A 16172-nucleotide genomic window follows, 5' to 3' on the forward strand; every position below is an offset into this window, starting at 1 on the left:
CTTGCCCTTCAGTTACCTGGTCCGCTGCGCTGCTCTCAGTTGCTGCTGTGGGTGCCACTGCTCAGTTGGTCCTCTGCACTGTTTTCAGCTGCTGCTAGCCCACCATGCTGCTCTTAGTTGCTGGTCTGGGCACTTCATTCCTCTGCTGCTTAGCTCTGCACTGCTATTGCTTAAGGTCTGCTGTGTGCTCACAGCCACTGGTCTGCTGCAACCTAGTTCCATTTCACCAATGCTCAATGGCCTCTGTTTGCACCACACTGCCTCTGCTCAGGTATCAGGCTGTGTTGCTGGGCTGCCTTTCTGTCTTTCAGCTCATCTCTCTCTCCTTTTCTCAGATGAGTCACCAGGCCACCTTGGAGCTGGGTCATCTCTCACCTAGGAGTTCAAGTTCTCTTTTTGTTCCCTCCTGTAGCTAATCTTGATGTTGCTCTCTGGGTATAGTTTTTAATCCACATACGTATTGAAAATGACAGATGAATAAAATTTGGAAAGTAAAACAAAATCTCTGCTTAAAAGAAAAGAATAGTATCTCAGCTGAGAGTAAAAATAGGGTACGTATTAGTATAGTATAGTATAGTATAGTATAGTATAGTATAGTATAGTATAGTTTATAGTATAGTATAGTATAGTATAGTATAGTATAGTATAGTATAGTATAGTATAGTATAGTATAGTATAGTATAGTATAGTATAGTATAGTATGGCTGTCATCCAGGAACCTTCTGTCAGACCGGCCTGCCAAGAAACTGGACCACCAATACCTAGGCCCTTTCCCTATTGAAGCCATCATTAATTTGGTCACTTATCGGTTAACTTTGCTACATTCGTCTTTCACCAGTCCCTCTTGGTCCCTGAACAACGGGCGTGTCTGCTCTGCCGATCAGAACATCTCCCACCAGAAACAGCGGGATGGAGACAACATGTTGTTTACCAATTACTAAGGATTATTATTCTTAAAAATTAATACAACTTTTATATATATAAAAATACCATCTAAGTAATAAAAATTTGTGATCGGGCAGTAAAAATTTATAGTATTTGTAAACAACTTTTTAAAATAATCACTCAGTTTTCTCAGGTTCATTCAATATATTTAAAAATAGAATCCCTATAAATATGAAGGGAGAAAAAGAAAAAGAAAAAAACACCGTCGCAAACAGTTCTGCACTTAATTCATTAGAGAACGAGAGATGGAAAAAGAACACTCATGCAAACAGATCTATATGTAAGTCATTTTATAATTATTTCCGTGTAAGTATGCTGTGTTAATGGTAAAAAGAATGCTGTCAATATTGAAGAAAACAGTTCAGTCTATAGAAAGAAACTTTTCTCAATGCTGGAAGGAACAAAGGAAAGTGCAGTCTGATCATACTACACAGCAGGACTCATCAGAATAAACGTTGCATCCAAACAAATGTTTGATTTCCAAGATTTCTCTTCTCTCCATGTCCAGTCATTTTGTCAGGACCCACCCCAATCCACATCTTAGGAAAGAAAGAACTCTTGAACCAGAAATTGTCCAAAAGGAGCTTTTACTAAAACATGTTTGGAGATGGAAATACTAGACAGGATCTGAAACTGTGTTACAGTTTGGTACTTTTTAAAGAGTCCCCAGTTGAACCCCCTCCCTTCAAGCCATCTAGTTTGTCCCAGATCAATTAATATTCAGGTGTCAAATCCTTCCATGGGAAAGAGGGAACTCTCATGTCTTTACGACAATTACTCCCTTCCTTTAGAGATTTAAATCAGAGATACAACCAGATCTCTTCCCCCCCCTTCCTTTGTTGGTTTAGTTCAAAGGTTCTCCCCCTGGTCTTTATTCAGCAGTCTGAATAAACATCCTTGTGCCTATTAACATCTTCTCTTCTCCTCCTTGGAAAAATGTCAGAATCCAGTGGGGTTGTAAGATTTTTAGAACATACATATAGGATTTTACGAATGGGATATAAATGGATTCTGACAGTCTGCTCTCCTTAACGAAAAGATAAGTCCATCTGTAGAGGAAATAAAATATAAATGTTAGCCCGGTTTGTTCGGATATTCTGTATGAAACCTCTTAAGCAACTTTGGTGCTTTGACGTGGTGTTTATTGACCCACTCATTTTCTGAGGGGGGGAGGTTTTTCCAAGCTACTAAATATTGGATTGCTCCGCAGTGTTTTCTGGAATCTAAAATTTCCTTCACCTCAAAGTGTTGTTCTTCCAGCATGATGGGAGGTGGTGGTGGTGGGGTTTCTGTTCATAGGTGTGACTGTTGTTCTCTCTTTAATAAGCTGCATTGAAAAATTGGGTGTATTTGCCTAAGATTTTTAGGTAGTCCTAATTCAACTGTTACTGGGTTTATGATTCTTTTGATTGGAAAAGGTCCAATATATTTTGGTCCGAGTTTTTTACAGGGTTGTAGTGATTTAAGGTATTTTGTGGATAAATATGCCATCTCTCCCACCATGAATGGTATGGGATCTACTATTTTTTGTCCGCCTGTGTCTTGTATGCTTGTCTAGCTTCATCTAAAGCTTTCCTAATGATTGGCCAGATGTTTTGTAATTGAGCAATCCACTCCTTCAGTTCGGGAATTACCGGCTCTGTTGGGGTTAGTTCTGGCATGGGGTTGAAACTTTGACTGGTAGTTACTTGAAAAGGAGTGTAACCTGTGCTGGAGTGGATTGCATTATTATATGCCACTTCTGCGAAAGGTAGTAGGTCCGTCCAGTTTGTTTGCTGGAAATTAATAAAGCATCTTAAATACTGCTCAAGCACTGAGTTAGCCTTTTCACATGACCGTTCGATTGAGGGTGATGAATAGATGTCAGTCCTTGGGTGGTTGCTAAAAAGGGATAAAAATTCTTTCCAAAATGCCGACGTAAATTGCACCCCTCTATGAGATATGATGCATTGTGGTGCCCCATGCAATCTGTAAATATGCTGTATGAACAGTTTCGCTAAAACTTTTGCAGTAGGGATCTTTTGGCACGGTATGAAATGCACTTGTTTAGAGAACAGAGCTATGACAGTCCAGACTACAGTGTTACAGTTGCTTTCTGGTAGTTCCACTATAAAATCCATGGCTATTTCTTTCCATGGGACTGAGGGGTTCGCCACCAGTTGTAACAGTCCTGGCAATTTCCCTTGCAGCCTCTTGGCCATCGCGCAAATTTGACAGCTGCCTACATAGCTTTCTACAGGTGAAACTTGAAAAATTAGAATATCGTGCAAAAGTTCATTTATTTCAGTAATGCAACTTAAAAGGGGAAACTAATATATGAGATAGACTCATTACATGCAAAGCAAAATAGTTCAAGCCATGATTTGTCATAATTGTGATGATTATGGCGTACAGCTCATGAAAACCCCAAATCCACAATCTCAGAAAATTAGAATATTATGAAAAGTGTGCCACTCTAATCAGCTAATTAAGCCATAACACCTGCAAAGGGTTCCTGAGCCTTTAAATGGTCTCTCAGTCTGGTTCAGTATGAATCACAATCATGGGGAAGACTGCTGACCTGACAGTTGTGCAGAAAACCATCATTGACACCCTCCATAAGGAGGGAAAGCCTCAAAAGGTAATTGCAAAAGAATTTGGATGTTCCTAAAGTGCTGTATCAAAGCACATTAATAGAAAGTTATGTGGAAGGGAAAAGTGTGGAAGAAAAAGGTGCAGAAGCAGCAGGGATGACCACAGCCTGGAGAGGATTGTCAGGAAAAGGCCATTCAAAAGTGTTGGGGACTTTCACAAGGAGTGGACTGAGGCTGGAATCAGTGCATCAAGAGCTACCACACACAGACGGATCCTGGACATGGGCTTCAAATGTCATATTCCTCTTGTCAAGACGCTCCTGAACAACAAAAGTCAGAAGTGTCTTACCTGGGCTAAAGAAAAACAGACCTGGTCTGTTACTCAGTGGTCCAAAGTCCTCTTTTCTGATGAGAGCAACTTTTGCATCTCATTTGGAAACCAAGAACCCAGAATCTGGAGGAAGAATGGAGAGGCACACACTGCAAGATGCTTGAAGTCCAGTGTGAGGTTTCCACAGTCTGTGTTGATTTGGGGAGCCATGTCATCTGCTGGTGTTGGTCCACTGTGCTTCATTAAGTCCAGGGTCAACGCAGCCGTCTACCAGGAGATTTTGGAGCACTTCATGCTTCCTTCCGCAGATGAGCTTTATGGGATGCTGACTTCATTTTCCAGCAGGACGTGGCACCTGCCCACACTGCCAAAAGCACCAAAACCTGGTTCAGTGACCGTGGGATTACTGTGCTTGATTGGCCAGCAAACTCACCTGACCTGAACCCCATAGAGAATATATGGGGCATTGCCAAGAGAAAGATGAGAGACATGACACCGAACAATGCAGAAGAGCTGAAGGCCGCTATTGAAGCATCCTGGTCTTCCATAAGACCTCAGCAGTGCCACAGGCTGACAGCTTCCATGCCACGCCACATTGAGGCAGTAATTGCTGCAAAAGGGGCCCAAACCATGTACTGAGTACATACGCATGCTTATACTTTTCAGAGGTCCGATATTGTTCTATTTACACTCCTTGTTTTATTGATTGCATGTAATATTCTAATTTTCTGAGATTGTGGATTTGGGGTTTTCATGAGCTGTACGCCATAATCATCACAATTATGACAAATCATGGCTTGAACTATCTTGCTTTACATGTAATGAGTCTATCTCATATATTAGTTTCCCCTTTTAAGTTGCATTACTGAAATAAATGAACTTTTGCACGATATTCTAATTTTTCAAGTTTCACCTGTATGTCCTTTTTCATCAATGGCCACCAAAATTGCCTTTTAGTTAAGTGTAAGGTTTTTACAAACCCAAAATGCCCTGCTGATTTTGTATCATGGCACAGTTGCATGAAATTGATCCTCTGGGTGCCAAGTATGTATAACTTCTCACGCACCCAGGGTAGTCCATCTTTAATTGAGCACACATGTCTATTTTTCTGGAACCATTCATCACTTTCCAAAGACTTTAGGAATTCTATTCCAGTTTGGCTATCCACCTTCGGCTTCATTTTTATTTGAGCCCTGGTGGTGACTGGTGCTGCCAGTTGTTGTTCAGGCACAAGTGGTTTAGAGTCAGTGGTCCGTGTGCTGTTATATTGGGGCATGCAAGATAATGCATCCGCCAGGAAATTCTTACCCCCCGGTAAGTGTTTGAGAGTGAAATTGAATCGGTTAAAATGTTGGGACCAGCGGGCTTGCTTAGGAGTGAGTTTCCTGGATGTTTTTAGTGCTTCCAAGTTTTTGTGGTCTGTCCAGACCTGGAAGGGGATTTTATTTCCTTCTAGGAACTGGTGCCATGTAATTAATGCCCATCTTATAGAATAAGCCGCCTTTTCCCATATGGGCCAACATTGTTCTGTTTCCGCAAATTTTCTGGATGTATATGCACATGGTTGCAACGCGCCCTCATCATTTTCATGTAATAATACGGCTCCCACCGCTACATCGCTAGCATCTGCCTGTATTACAAAAGGTTTATCGGGGTTTGAATGTCTCAGGACAGGTTCAGCAGAAAAAAGTCTCTTTAGCCTTTCAAATGCTGCCTGACATTCCATGGTCCACTTCAGAGGCTGGCTGGGTTTCACGGGGACCCCCCCTTCATTTTCAACAAGTTTGTGAGGGGAATGGCTATTTGGCCAAATGAAAGGATGAATTGGCGGTAGAAATTTGCAAATCCCAGGAAGCTTTGCAATTGCTTCCGTGTGCGGTGGGGTGCCCATTCTAATACTGCCCTGACTTTCTCAGGGTCCATTTCGATGTCCTCTGGGGATATGTGATATCCCAGGTAGTCGAATTTTTCCTGATGGAATTCACACTTCGATAATTTAGCGTATGGGTAGGCAGCCCGCAACTTTTTCAGGACTGCTCTGACTAGGTTGATATGTTCCTCTTTGGTCTCAGTGAATATCAGGATGTCATCTAGGTAAACCAGGACCCCCTTATATAGGTGCTCTCTTAGCACGTCATTAATTAATTGCATAAAGACTGTGGGGGCCCCTTGCAGTCCAAATGGCAGTACTTTGAACTGGTAGCAACCCAATGGGCAGTTGAATGCAGTCTTCCATTCACCTCCTTCCTTAATCCTAATGCGGTAATATGCTTCCCTCAGGTCTAGTTTAGTGAAAATCCTTCCATTCGATAGGTGGGATAGCATATCCTTCATTAGGGGTAGGGGGTACAGATTACATTCAGTAACTGTGTTCAGATTCCTGTAATCTATGCAACAGTGGAAAGAACCATCCTTCTTCTCCCTGAGCAGGACTGGGGCGGCCACTTTGGGTTTGGCAGGCTCAATAAATCCTCTTTCTAAGTTTTTCTTTATGAACCTTTCCATTTCTGCCATTTCCTTTGGGCTCATGGCATATATCCTGGGTTTTGGGAGCTTTGCCCCAGGTTTGAATTCTATGGTGCAGTCTGTGGCGTGGTGGGGGGGAAGCTCATCTGCCCGCTCCTCACTGAAAACCTCAGCAAGGTCCCTGGATTCATCCGGTATCTCTGATGCTGTCTCCTCCCTTCGGGTTGGGGGAATGCTTTGGGATTTTAATCTTCTATGTTCCCCCTCTGGAAAATTGAGTTCTGCTGTACTCCAATTTATCCCGGGGTTCCATTTTTTTCAGCCATTCCAGTCCTAAAATCATTGGGTATTCCATACCTGAGGCCACTACAAACATTATGTCTTCCTCATGAGGCCCCAGGGATAGGCAAATTGGTAAAGTGACTAGGGTAGCTGCCCCCCCTGCTATTGACCCATCTAGTTTGCTAAAAGAGATCAGCTATTTTAGTCTCCTCACTGGGATGCCGAATTTCCCCACCAGCGTTGGGCTGATGAGGCAGCGGGTGCAACCAGAGTCTATTAGTGCTCTTACTTTGACGGCTTCAGGCATAGAGGAAGCTAATATAGTCACTGTCTTAAGAATGGGTGGAATGGATCCACTTACCAATGGTTCTCCCTCTGAGCTGTCTTCCGAGGTGTCCACCACCCCTGTAGGCCGGAATCTAATCCCAATTCTTGGCAGGGTTTGTGGGCTCTACAGCCTCTGTCCCCTTCATGGAAGATTCTTTAGGGCTGCCTTGGGGCTTCCCTAACTTCTTGGAAAGTGATGCCTCTGTTTTTCAAGGGGGGGGGCCTTTTGAGTGACATTTTGCAGTGCAGTGGCCCGTTGGCAATTGAAACAGCCCGTTGACTTTTTAGCTGTGGATGGTGTTTTTCCTCCCTCGCGTGTTTGCTCGGGTGGCGGGCAGCCCCATGGTTTTCCTCAGCAGTGTCTCTTCAGTAGGTTTATTTCCACTTCCTCTGCCAGGACATACCAGTCGTCGAGATGGCGTGGGTCTCCTCGAGGCAGGCAAGCGTCATACAGGTCATAGTTTAGTCCATCTTTGAAATGACTAAGGAGGATATCTTCTGGCCAGTTCAGCTTGCTGGCAATGGCTCAGAATTCTTGGGTATATTCAGCCACTGCCCGCCTGCCCTGTCTCACTGTTTTGATTCACTCTCAGGCCTTCTGATTAGCCAAAGGATCCTTGAACCGCCGCCTCAAGGATGACATGAGGTTGAAATCATTGAGTTCTGGGGTGTTGGAGTCATGTAGGTTCACCACCCAGTCTGCAGCCGGTCTGTCCAGGGCGGATTGCACAATGCGGATGCGGGCTCTGTCACTGGGGATGTCCCATCCATATTCTTCCATATAGCTGAGGACTTGGGTTAGGAAAAACCCCAAGCGTGGTGGCTCCCCCTTGAATTTTGCTTCCAGGGGTGGAAGTCTTTGACTGGACCATTGTCTGCGCTGCAGGCAGTATTGCCCCTCATACTGATCCCCATCTGTGGTTTTGGGGGGGGGGTACTACTGAGGCAGAAACTCCTGTTCCAGTGGACAGCCCCGGTGTTGCAGGTATCAGATCCCCTCCATTGTCTCTTCAGTTGCAGCCCCAGGCGCTGCTGCGGCTGCAGTACTCAGCTTTCTCCTCTCTTAGTGAGCTAAGAGTTGTCTTCATCAGGTCAATAGCTCTTCTCTCCATGTCCAGTCATTTTGTCAGGACCCACCCCAATCCACACCTTAGGAAAGAAAGAACTCTTGAACCAGAAATTGTCCAAAAGGAGCTTTTACTAAAACATGTTTGGAGATGGAAATACTAGATAGGATCTGAAATTGTGTTACAGTTTGGTACTTTTTAAATTGTCCCCGGTCGAACCCCCTCCCTTCAAGCCATCTGGTTTGTCCCGGATCAATTAAAATTCAGGTGTCAAATCCTTCCATGGGAAAGAGGGAACTCTCATGTCTTTATGACAATTACTCCCTTCCTTTAGAGATTTAAATCAGAGATACAAACCAGATCTCTTCCCCCCCCTTCCTTTGTTGGTTTAGTCCAAAGGTTCTCCCCCTGGTCTTTGAAGACAGCCTCCCGGCAGTCTGAATAGACATCCTTGCGTTTTTTAACATAATCTCTTCTCCTCCTTGGAAAAATGTCAGAATCCAGTGGGGTTGTAAGATTTTTAGAACATACATATAGGATTTTACGAATGGAATATAAATGGATTCTGACACATTTCCTCCATTCACTTTTTTCCCCTGTGGCTGCAATTCTGTGGATGTATAGGGTTTTAATTTTTTTAAGTTAGGAAAGCTAAGGCTCAGAATGAACTAAGACTTGCACAAATGTCAAAAATAATTTTAAAAGTTTCAAAGTAAAAAAAAAGAAAAAAGTCAAGGAAACAATTAGTCCACTAATAGGAGAAGATTGCAAGGAAGTGACCGGCAGCAGGGGGAAAGCAGAGTTGCTTAATTCATTCTTGGCATCTGTCTTCACACAAAAGGGGGAAAAATAGCTCAACCTACTAAAAACACAACTATAAAAGACAAACTAGGAATGCAAACTAAAATAGGCAAGAAAATGGTAAGACAACACTTTGTTGTGATTCCTCATCAGCCAGTGGACCTGGCAGCTAAGTCAGAGGAATCAGAGGAAGAGGAGGGACCTGGAGTGACATCAGAGTCAGAGGAAGGCTCTGAGGAGCTCCAAGACTTACAGTCTGATGAGGAACCTGCCCCCCTCTACTTGCGCTCAGGCTGAGACACAACTGTGCTAGGAGCCTGAGTTGGACAGTGATGACTCACAGCTGGGAGCTATCCAGGATGCACAAAAATGCTGACAAGAAAAGAGAGTCAGACAGACTGGGCAGCTCCAAAGGCAAAGGAGAAGGCATTAGGAAGCCACACTTTGGCTGTCTAATAAAAGGGAAAGTGTGAGAGGTGCTGGTTGCCAAAGGCAACCATTTGTATTAAGGAATCAAGTTTCTGTGAACTGTGTTTTATTATTTATTTATTTATTTATTTATTTATTTATTATTTGGACTTATATGCCGCCCTATCTCACGAAGGACTCAGGGCAGCTAACAACAATAACATACAATAAATACAGAAGTTAAAATTAAAATTAAAATTAAAGGCCCCTGTACAATAAATTGAAATTAAAATTACAATAAATTAAACATTAGAGTTAAAAATTAAAAACATAATTAAAATCCCTGTCAGTCCAGGTCAGCCAGGTGGAAAAGGAGTGTTTTGAGGCCGCGGCAAAAGGACTGGAGATCTTGGGCCATCCGAAGCTCAGGGGGGAGCTGGTTCCACAGGGCTGGCGCTCCCACAGAGAAGGCTCTTCCCCTGGACATTGTCTAGCCGACGGTACCCTGAGGAGGCCTTCTCTGTGTGAGCGTACTGGGCGATGGGAATTCGTTACCGGCAGCAGACGGTCCTGCAAGTATCCCGGGCCTAAGCCATGTAGGGCTTTAAAGGTAAGTACCAGCACCTTAAATCTCACCCGGAGGGCAACCGGTAGCCAATGCAGCTCACGCAGGAGGGGTGTAATATGGGAGTATCGGGGTGCTCCCATCACTACCCGTGCAGCCGCACTCTGCACCAGCTGAAGCCTCCAGGTGGTCTTCAAGGGCAGCCCCATGTAGAGAGCATTGCAGTAATCTATACGGGAGATAACGAGTGCCTGGGTGACTGTACATAGGGCATCTTGGTCCAGAAAGGGGCACAACTGGCGTACCAGGCGAACCTGGGCAAATGCCCCCCTAGCCACGACTCCAATATGATCTTCAAAACTGAGTCGTGAATCCAGGAGGACGCCTAGATTGCGTGCTCTATCAACGGGAGGTAACATCTCTCCTCCTATAACCAAAGATGGAACCTCTTGGACTAAACGAGATGCCGGTACGTAAAGCCACTCAGTTTTGGCCGGGTTGAGCCGGAGCCTGTTCTTTCCCATCCAAATCTGTACCGCTTCCAGGCAACAGGACATCACATCGAGGGCATCACTGGGTTGGTTTGGGGTGGAGATGAAAAGCTGGGTATCATCAGCATATTGATGATACCTCACCCCGAAGCCATGGATGATCTCTCCCAGCGGCCTCATATAGATGTTGAACAGGAGAGGTGAGAGTACCAACCCCTGAGGCACCCCACAACTAAGGGGCCTAGGGGTTGACCTCTGCCCCCCGGCCAACAGTTTTGTTTGCCTTTGGACATTGACTCAGGTCTGTGAATAATAAAAGGGGATTGGTTTTTTCCTGTGGTTTCAGCCTGCTTGTTGGAACAGGGGTTTCTCTTTGTGAACTTAACAAGGACTCACGTAGGCTGGGACAGAACACATTCACTCTAGATGAATTCATATCACCAGGTCCAGATGGATTACACCCCAAGGTTCTGAAGGCATTAGCAGATATGATCTCAGAATCATTGAAGCATATCTTTCAAAAATATTGGAGCCTGGGGAACTACTAGATGACTGGAAAAGAGCTGATGTGGTTCCCATCTTTAAAAAATGACAAAAAATGGATCCATGAAACTAGAGACCACTCAGCCTGACATCAATACCTGGAAAGATCCTGAAAAAGATAATCAAGCAATAGATCTGTGAATACTTTGAAACAAGAAAAACTATTATTGGACGCCAACATGGGTTTGTCAAAAACAGATAATGCCAGACAAACTTTATTGCATGCTTTAACAAAGTGACTAAGTTAGTGGGTCAGTGAAATGCTGTGGATGTAGTATACTTGGACTTCAGTAAAGCATTTGACAAAGTAGACCACAACCTACTTCTGAGTAAAACAGAAAAATGTGGCATAGAGTGCATCACCACCACCAGGTGGATTCATAAGTGGCTTCTCAACTGCATTCAACGGCTAGTGCGCTCGTGACCTCCCGTTTAGACTACTGCAACGCTCTCTACATGGGGCTGCCCTTGAGGACCACTCGGAGGCTTCAGCTGGTGCAGAATGCGGCCGCGCGAGTTGTGATGGGGGTTTCCCGATACTCCCATGTAACACCTCTACTCCGTGAGCTGCATTGGCTCCCGGTTGCCCTCCGGGTGAGAGTCAAGGTGCTGGTGATGACCTATAAAGCCCTAAATGGCTTGGGTCTGGGATATCTGAGGGAACACCTGCTGCCGGCATCAAGCTCCTTTCATCCAGTGCGCTCCCACAGGGAGGGTCTTCTCAGGGTGCCACCGGTAAGAGATTGCCGGTGGACGACACCCAGGGATAGGGCCTTCTCAGTGGGTGCACCTGCCCTTTGGAAGCAGCTGCCAGTGGAGCTGAGGACTGCCCCCGACCTCCGTTCATTCTGCCGGGACCTGAAGACCTGGCTCTTCGAGCTCTCTGGCCCAGGCTGAGAATTCTAATTTTAGCTTTAATCTTAATTTTAACTGGGGTTTTACTTATGCAGGGACGAATATAATTTTTTTAATCGGTTTTTAACTTTTGTATCTTTGTTTTTAATCACCCTGTAAACCACCCTGAGTCCTTCGGGAAAGGGCGGTATATAAATGTAATGTAATGTAATTAATTAATTAATAATTAGTTCGCAATGGAACTACATCTACAATGGGGGAAGCATGCAGTGGAGCACCTAAGGTTCTATCTTGGGCCTAATATCTTCATAAATTATCTAAATAAGGAGATAGAAGGGAAACTCATCAAATTTGCAGACAACATCAAGTTTTGGTCATCATAATACAAAAAAGATGTTGAGACCCTAGAAAGAGTTCAGAGAAGATCAACAAAAATGATAAGAGGGCTAGAGGCTAAAACATATGGTGAATGATTCTAGGAACTGGGTATGTCTAGGTTGTTGAGAGTGTGGTGGCGCATCAGCTCCCTCTGGTCCTGGATGAAGCGGATTATTTGGACCCGTACCAATCGGATTTCAGGCCCGGGTACAGCACGGAGACAGCATTGGTCGCTCTGGTGAATGATCTCTGGAGGGCTCGGGATAGGGGACATTCCTCTGTCCTAGTCCTATTAGACCTCTCGGCGGCTTTCGATACCATCGACCATGGTATCCTGCTGCGGCGTCTCAGGGGATTGGGAGTGGGAGGCACGGTTCTTCGGTGGTTCTCCTCCTATCTCCTGGGACGTTCGCAGTCGGTGTTGGCAGGGGGGCAGAGATAGGTCTCCCCTAGGTCTCTTGTTTGTGGAGTCCCTCAGGGGTCGGTTCTCTCGCCTCTCCTGTTCAACATCTACATGAAACCGCTGGGTGAGATAATTCGTGGTTTTGGAGTTGGGTATCATCAATATGCCGATGATAGCCAACTTTTCATTTCGACCCCAAACCACCCCAGTGATGCCCTCGCTGTGATGTCCCGTTGCCTGGAGGCGGTTCGGGTCTGGATGGGGAGGAACAGACTTCAACTCAACCCTGACAAGACTGAGTGGCTGTACATTCCGGCATCCCGGGACATTCAAAATGTTCCATCGCTTTCTATGGGGGGTGAGTCTTTACCCCCCGTGGATAGGGCTCGCAACTTGGGAGTCCTCTTAGATTCACGGCTTGCCTTAGATGACCACATAGTAGCCGTGACTAGGGGGGCTTTCGCTCAGGTTCGCCTGGTGCGTCAGTTGCGGCCCTATCTAGACCGGGATGCCCTGTGTGCGGTCACTCATGCGCTCGTGACCTCTCGTCTTGACTATTGCAATGCTCTCTACATGGGGCTTCCCTTGAGGACCACTCGGAGGCTCCAACTGGTACAGAATGCGGCCGCGAGAGTTGTCTTGGGAGCTTCCCGGTACTCCCATGTTACACCTTTGCTCCGCGAGCTGCATTGGTTACCAGTTGTCTTCCGGGTGAGGTTCAAGGTCTTGGTGATGGTTTTTAAGTCCTTACATGGCATGGGTCCGGAATACCTCGGGGACCACCTGCTGCCGGCGTCGACTCCCCTCCGCCCTGTGCGTTCCCACAGAGAGGGCCTCCTCAGGGTGCCTCCGGTCAGAGAATGCCGGCTGGTGGCCCCCAGGGGGAGGGCCTTCTCTGTGGGTGCCCCAGCTTTGTGGAATCAACTGCCGGTTGAGCTCCGGATGGCACCGGATCTCCGCTCCTTCCGGCGCGGGTTAAAGACCCATTTATTCAAACAAGCTGGCCTGGCCTGATGGGGAGTTAACTCAGGGTTTTAATATTTGTATATTTTTACTGTTTTACTTTGGGCAATAATTTAATTCTTTTTTTAACTTTTGTACTTGTGTATTTTTATTTATGCCCTGTTCACCGCCCTGAGTCCTTCGGGAGAAGGGCGGTATAAAAATTTAATAAACTTAAACTTAAACTTAACAAAGAGAAGGACTGGGGTGACATAAAAGCAATCTTCCAATATTTGAGGGACTGCCACAAAGAGGTCAACCAAAGCACCTAAGGGCAGGACCAGAAGCAATGGGTGGAAACTAATCAAGGAGAAAACCAGGAAATAAGAAGAAATTTTCTGACAATGAGAATAATTAGCCAGTGGAATGGCTTTCTTCCAGAAGTTGTGGGTACTCCATCACTGGAGGTTTCCAAGAAATCAGATAGCCATTTCTCTGGAATGGTATAGAATCTCCTGCTTGAGTAGGAGGTTGGATTAAAGTACCTCCAAGGTCCCTTCCAAGTCTGTTCTGTATTCTCTTCCTATTGACCAAGAAAGAAAAAGATACCAAGCACTGCAAGGAAACCTCTACACAGGAATGGTCATTGTCTAGAAACTAGGATTTTAACCTTGGATATGGCTGGATCTGTTCCATTCTCCCATCCACCTGGAGTAACCAGCCCATCCAACTCTGGCAAGATGGAGTCATTTTGGTTCTTTGGCCACACAGACTGGATGATTCTTTATCTTTGCCTTTGGATTGGGTGGCCCATTCCCAGGCTGAGTTAGTATGCAATTGGGGGGGACTAGACTCATTGTTCCTGCTTGATGAGCAGGTGGCAACCATGACTAGGGCAGGCTTTGCACAGATTCATCTGGTACACTAGTTGTGTCCTTTCTTGGAGGTGGAGGCATTACTTATAGTCACTCATGTCTTGGGCATCTCCTGTCTGATTACTGCAATGTGGTATGCTTGAGGCAGCCTTTGAAGACCACCCAGAAACTTCAATTGGTCCAGAATGCAGCAACTTGGGACCATCCTATCTGTGAGACTGCCTTTACCTCAGCAGATTTACCCATTCTACTAGGTCAGAGAGGGTGGACGTGTTCTGGTTCCTTCCTCCTAATATTTTCATCTGATGGAGTTAGGAAGCATGCTTTTTCCATGGCAGCCCCTGCCCTGCAGCATAGCTTGCCCCCTGAAGTTTGGCAAGCCTCCCTTCCATTAGGCTTTAAAGACCTGGCTCTTCCCCCAGTACTAGAAGAACTTTACATGATGGAGCTTTATCATGGATTGGCACCAGTTTTTTTTAACATTTTATGTTTTAAGTGGTTGAGTGTAATAGTTTTTTTAAAAATATTTTATGTCTGGGAGCTGCCCAAAGTTGCCAAAAGATGGGTGGCTATATAAATGCCTTAAATAAAATAAGGAAAGTTAGGACTCCAGAAAGACTTGAGCAAGGCCTCCTTGGACTGACCATCTGGAGGAGAAAACAGCAACAACCTGCTAGGAGAGGAGATCCTTGGTCATGTGACTGTATAGCAATTGGGAGGAGTCACAACTGAATCTAGAACAGGAGGAACACCTAGCCTTGAGTGGGTGGGGGCTCCATCTCCCTGAATCCACAGCTAGGACAATGCTTTTGTCCATCAATATGGACAAAAAGGATGTCTGCTTCAAAACCACTAGCTCCTACTTCCTGTGTCCCTCATGAATTAATTGATGCTGTGCAGAAATATAAACAGAGCTTACCACCACAAAAGGAAATGCTAGGCCCACCAGAAATAAGTTGATCCAGAGTAGAGAACCGCTGATTGTGTAAGCAGCTGGGCGGGCAACCTGATCAAAAATCTCCGTGGGTATAATTCCTGTCACACCAGCTAGAGAAACCAGGCAAATTAAATGTTACTTTCTAAGAAGGAAGATAAAAATATGGCAATATCAGCCCAGTTTCTGACCTTTCCTAGACTGAGGTGCACAGTGTGTTTTGCCCAGGCATGCCAGAGTGGTAAGCAGTCTTGGTGAATCTTGGGAAGCAGAAAAGCTGCCTGTAGCTGGAAACAACCACGAAGCCCCAAATATGGATGTGAATAAATATGGACGTTTCTCCTGGGAAGCAGTCAAAGTCAGGATGTTCCACCCACAGACTGTTTTTCTGCTTGATGCTAACTTTACTGCTTATTATCCTAATTAGAAGAATTGGAAAGTTTTCAAAGAAGCAGATACTAAAATACTAGCATGACCCTCATCTACCACAGAAAACCCCCCCCCAAAGATCCCCAATCTCTAAATCGCCTGGACATGAATGAATGTGTGGTGGTGGCACATTTTTTCATGCCCCTGTTGAGACCCTCAGTGCTTTTGTAACTCACCCGGTCCAATGCCAAAGCTCAGGATGTAGGCAAAGATGCAGGCCATGCTGAGATAAGGCATCCAGCTGAATTGTTCCTGTAAGACCAAAAAAGTGGTGGGGCAGATGAGGGGAGGGAGGGGAATGGGCAAACTAGGAAGTGCCCAGCATGTGATTCTTGCTGAATTGGAAGATCTGAGGTCCTTCAACCCAAAGGAACAAAGAGTGGCTCTTACCTGTAGAGATAACACTACCATGAACACAATGGCCCAGGTGGCCATGAGGCTGTATCCCCCTATGAGCAGCATCCGTCGCCCGACACACTCGATGAGGAGGTTCTGGAAGCATCACAGAGAATACCCTTAATGGGTGACCGACCCAGGCTCTCCACAGAGAGGCCTAC

The 16172-nt window shown here is 45.4% G+C and overlaps 1 protein-coding gene across 1 annotated transcript in view; it reads right to left on the reverse strand.

The window, feature by feature from the left end:
• Positions 1 to 16172, reverse strand: part of LOC310646761 (solute carrier family 2, facilitated glucose transporter member 11-like) — a gene marked incomplete at both ends in the record, with an annotated part of 48450 nt that overhangs the window by 13872 nt on the left and 18406 nt on the right. The window contains 3 exons of the mRNA XM_083373425.1: positions 15172 to 15299; positions 15792 to 15867; positions 16006 to 16107. Of these exons, the coding sequence (XP_083229551.1) occupies positions 15172 to 15299; positions 15792 to 15867; positions 16006 to 16107 (306 nt within the window). The remainder of the gene's footprint in view (positions 1 to 15171; positions 15300 to 15791; positions 15868 to 16005; positions 16108 to 16172) is intronic.

The sequence above is a fragment of the Vipera ursinii genome (assembly GCF_947247035.1).
Source record: "Vipera ursinii genome assembly, chromosome: 14".
NCBI lineage: Eukaryota > Metazoa > Chordata > Lepidosauria > Squamata > Viperidae > Vipera > Vipera ursinii.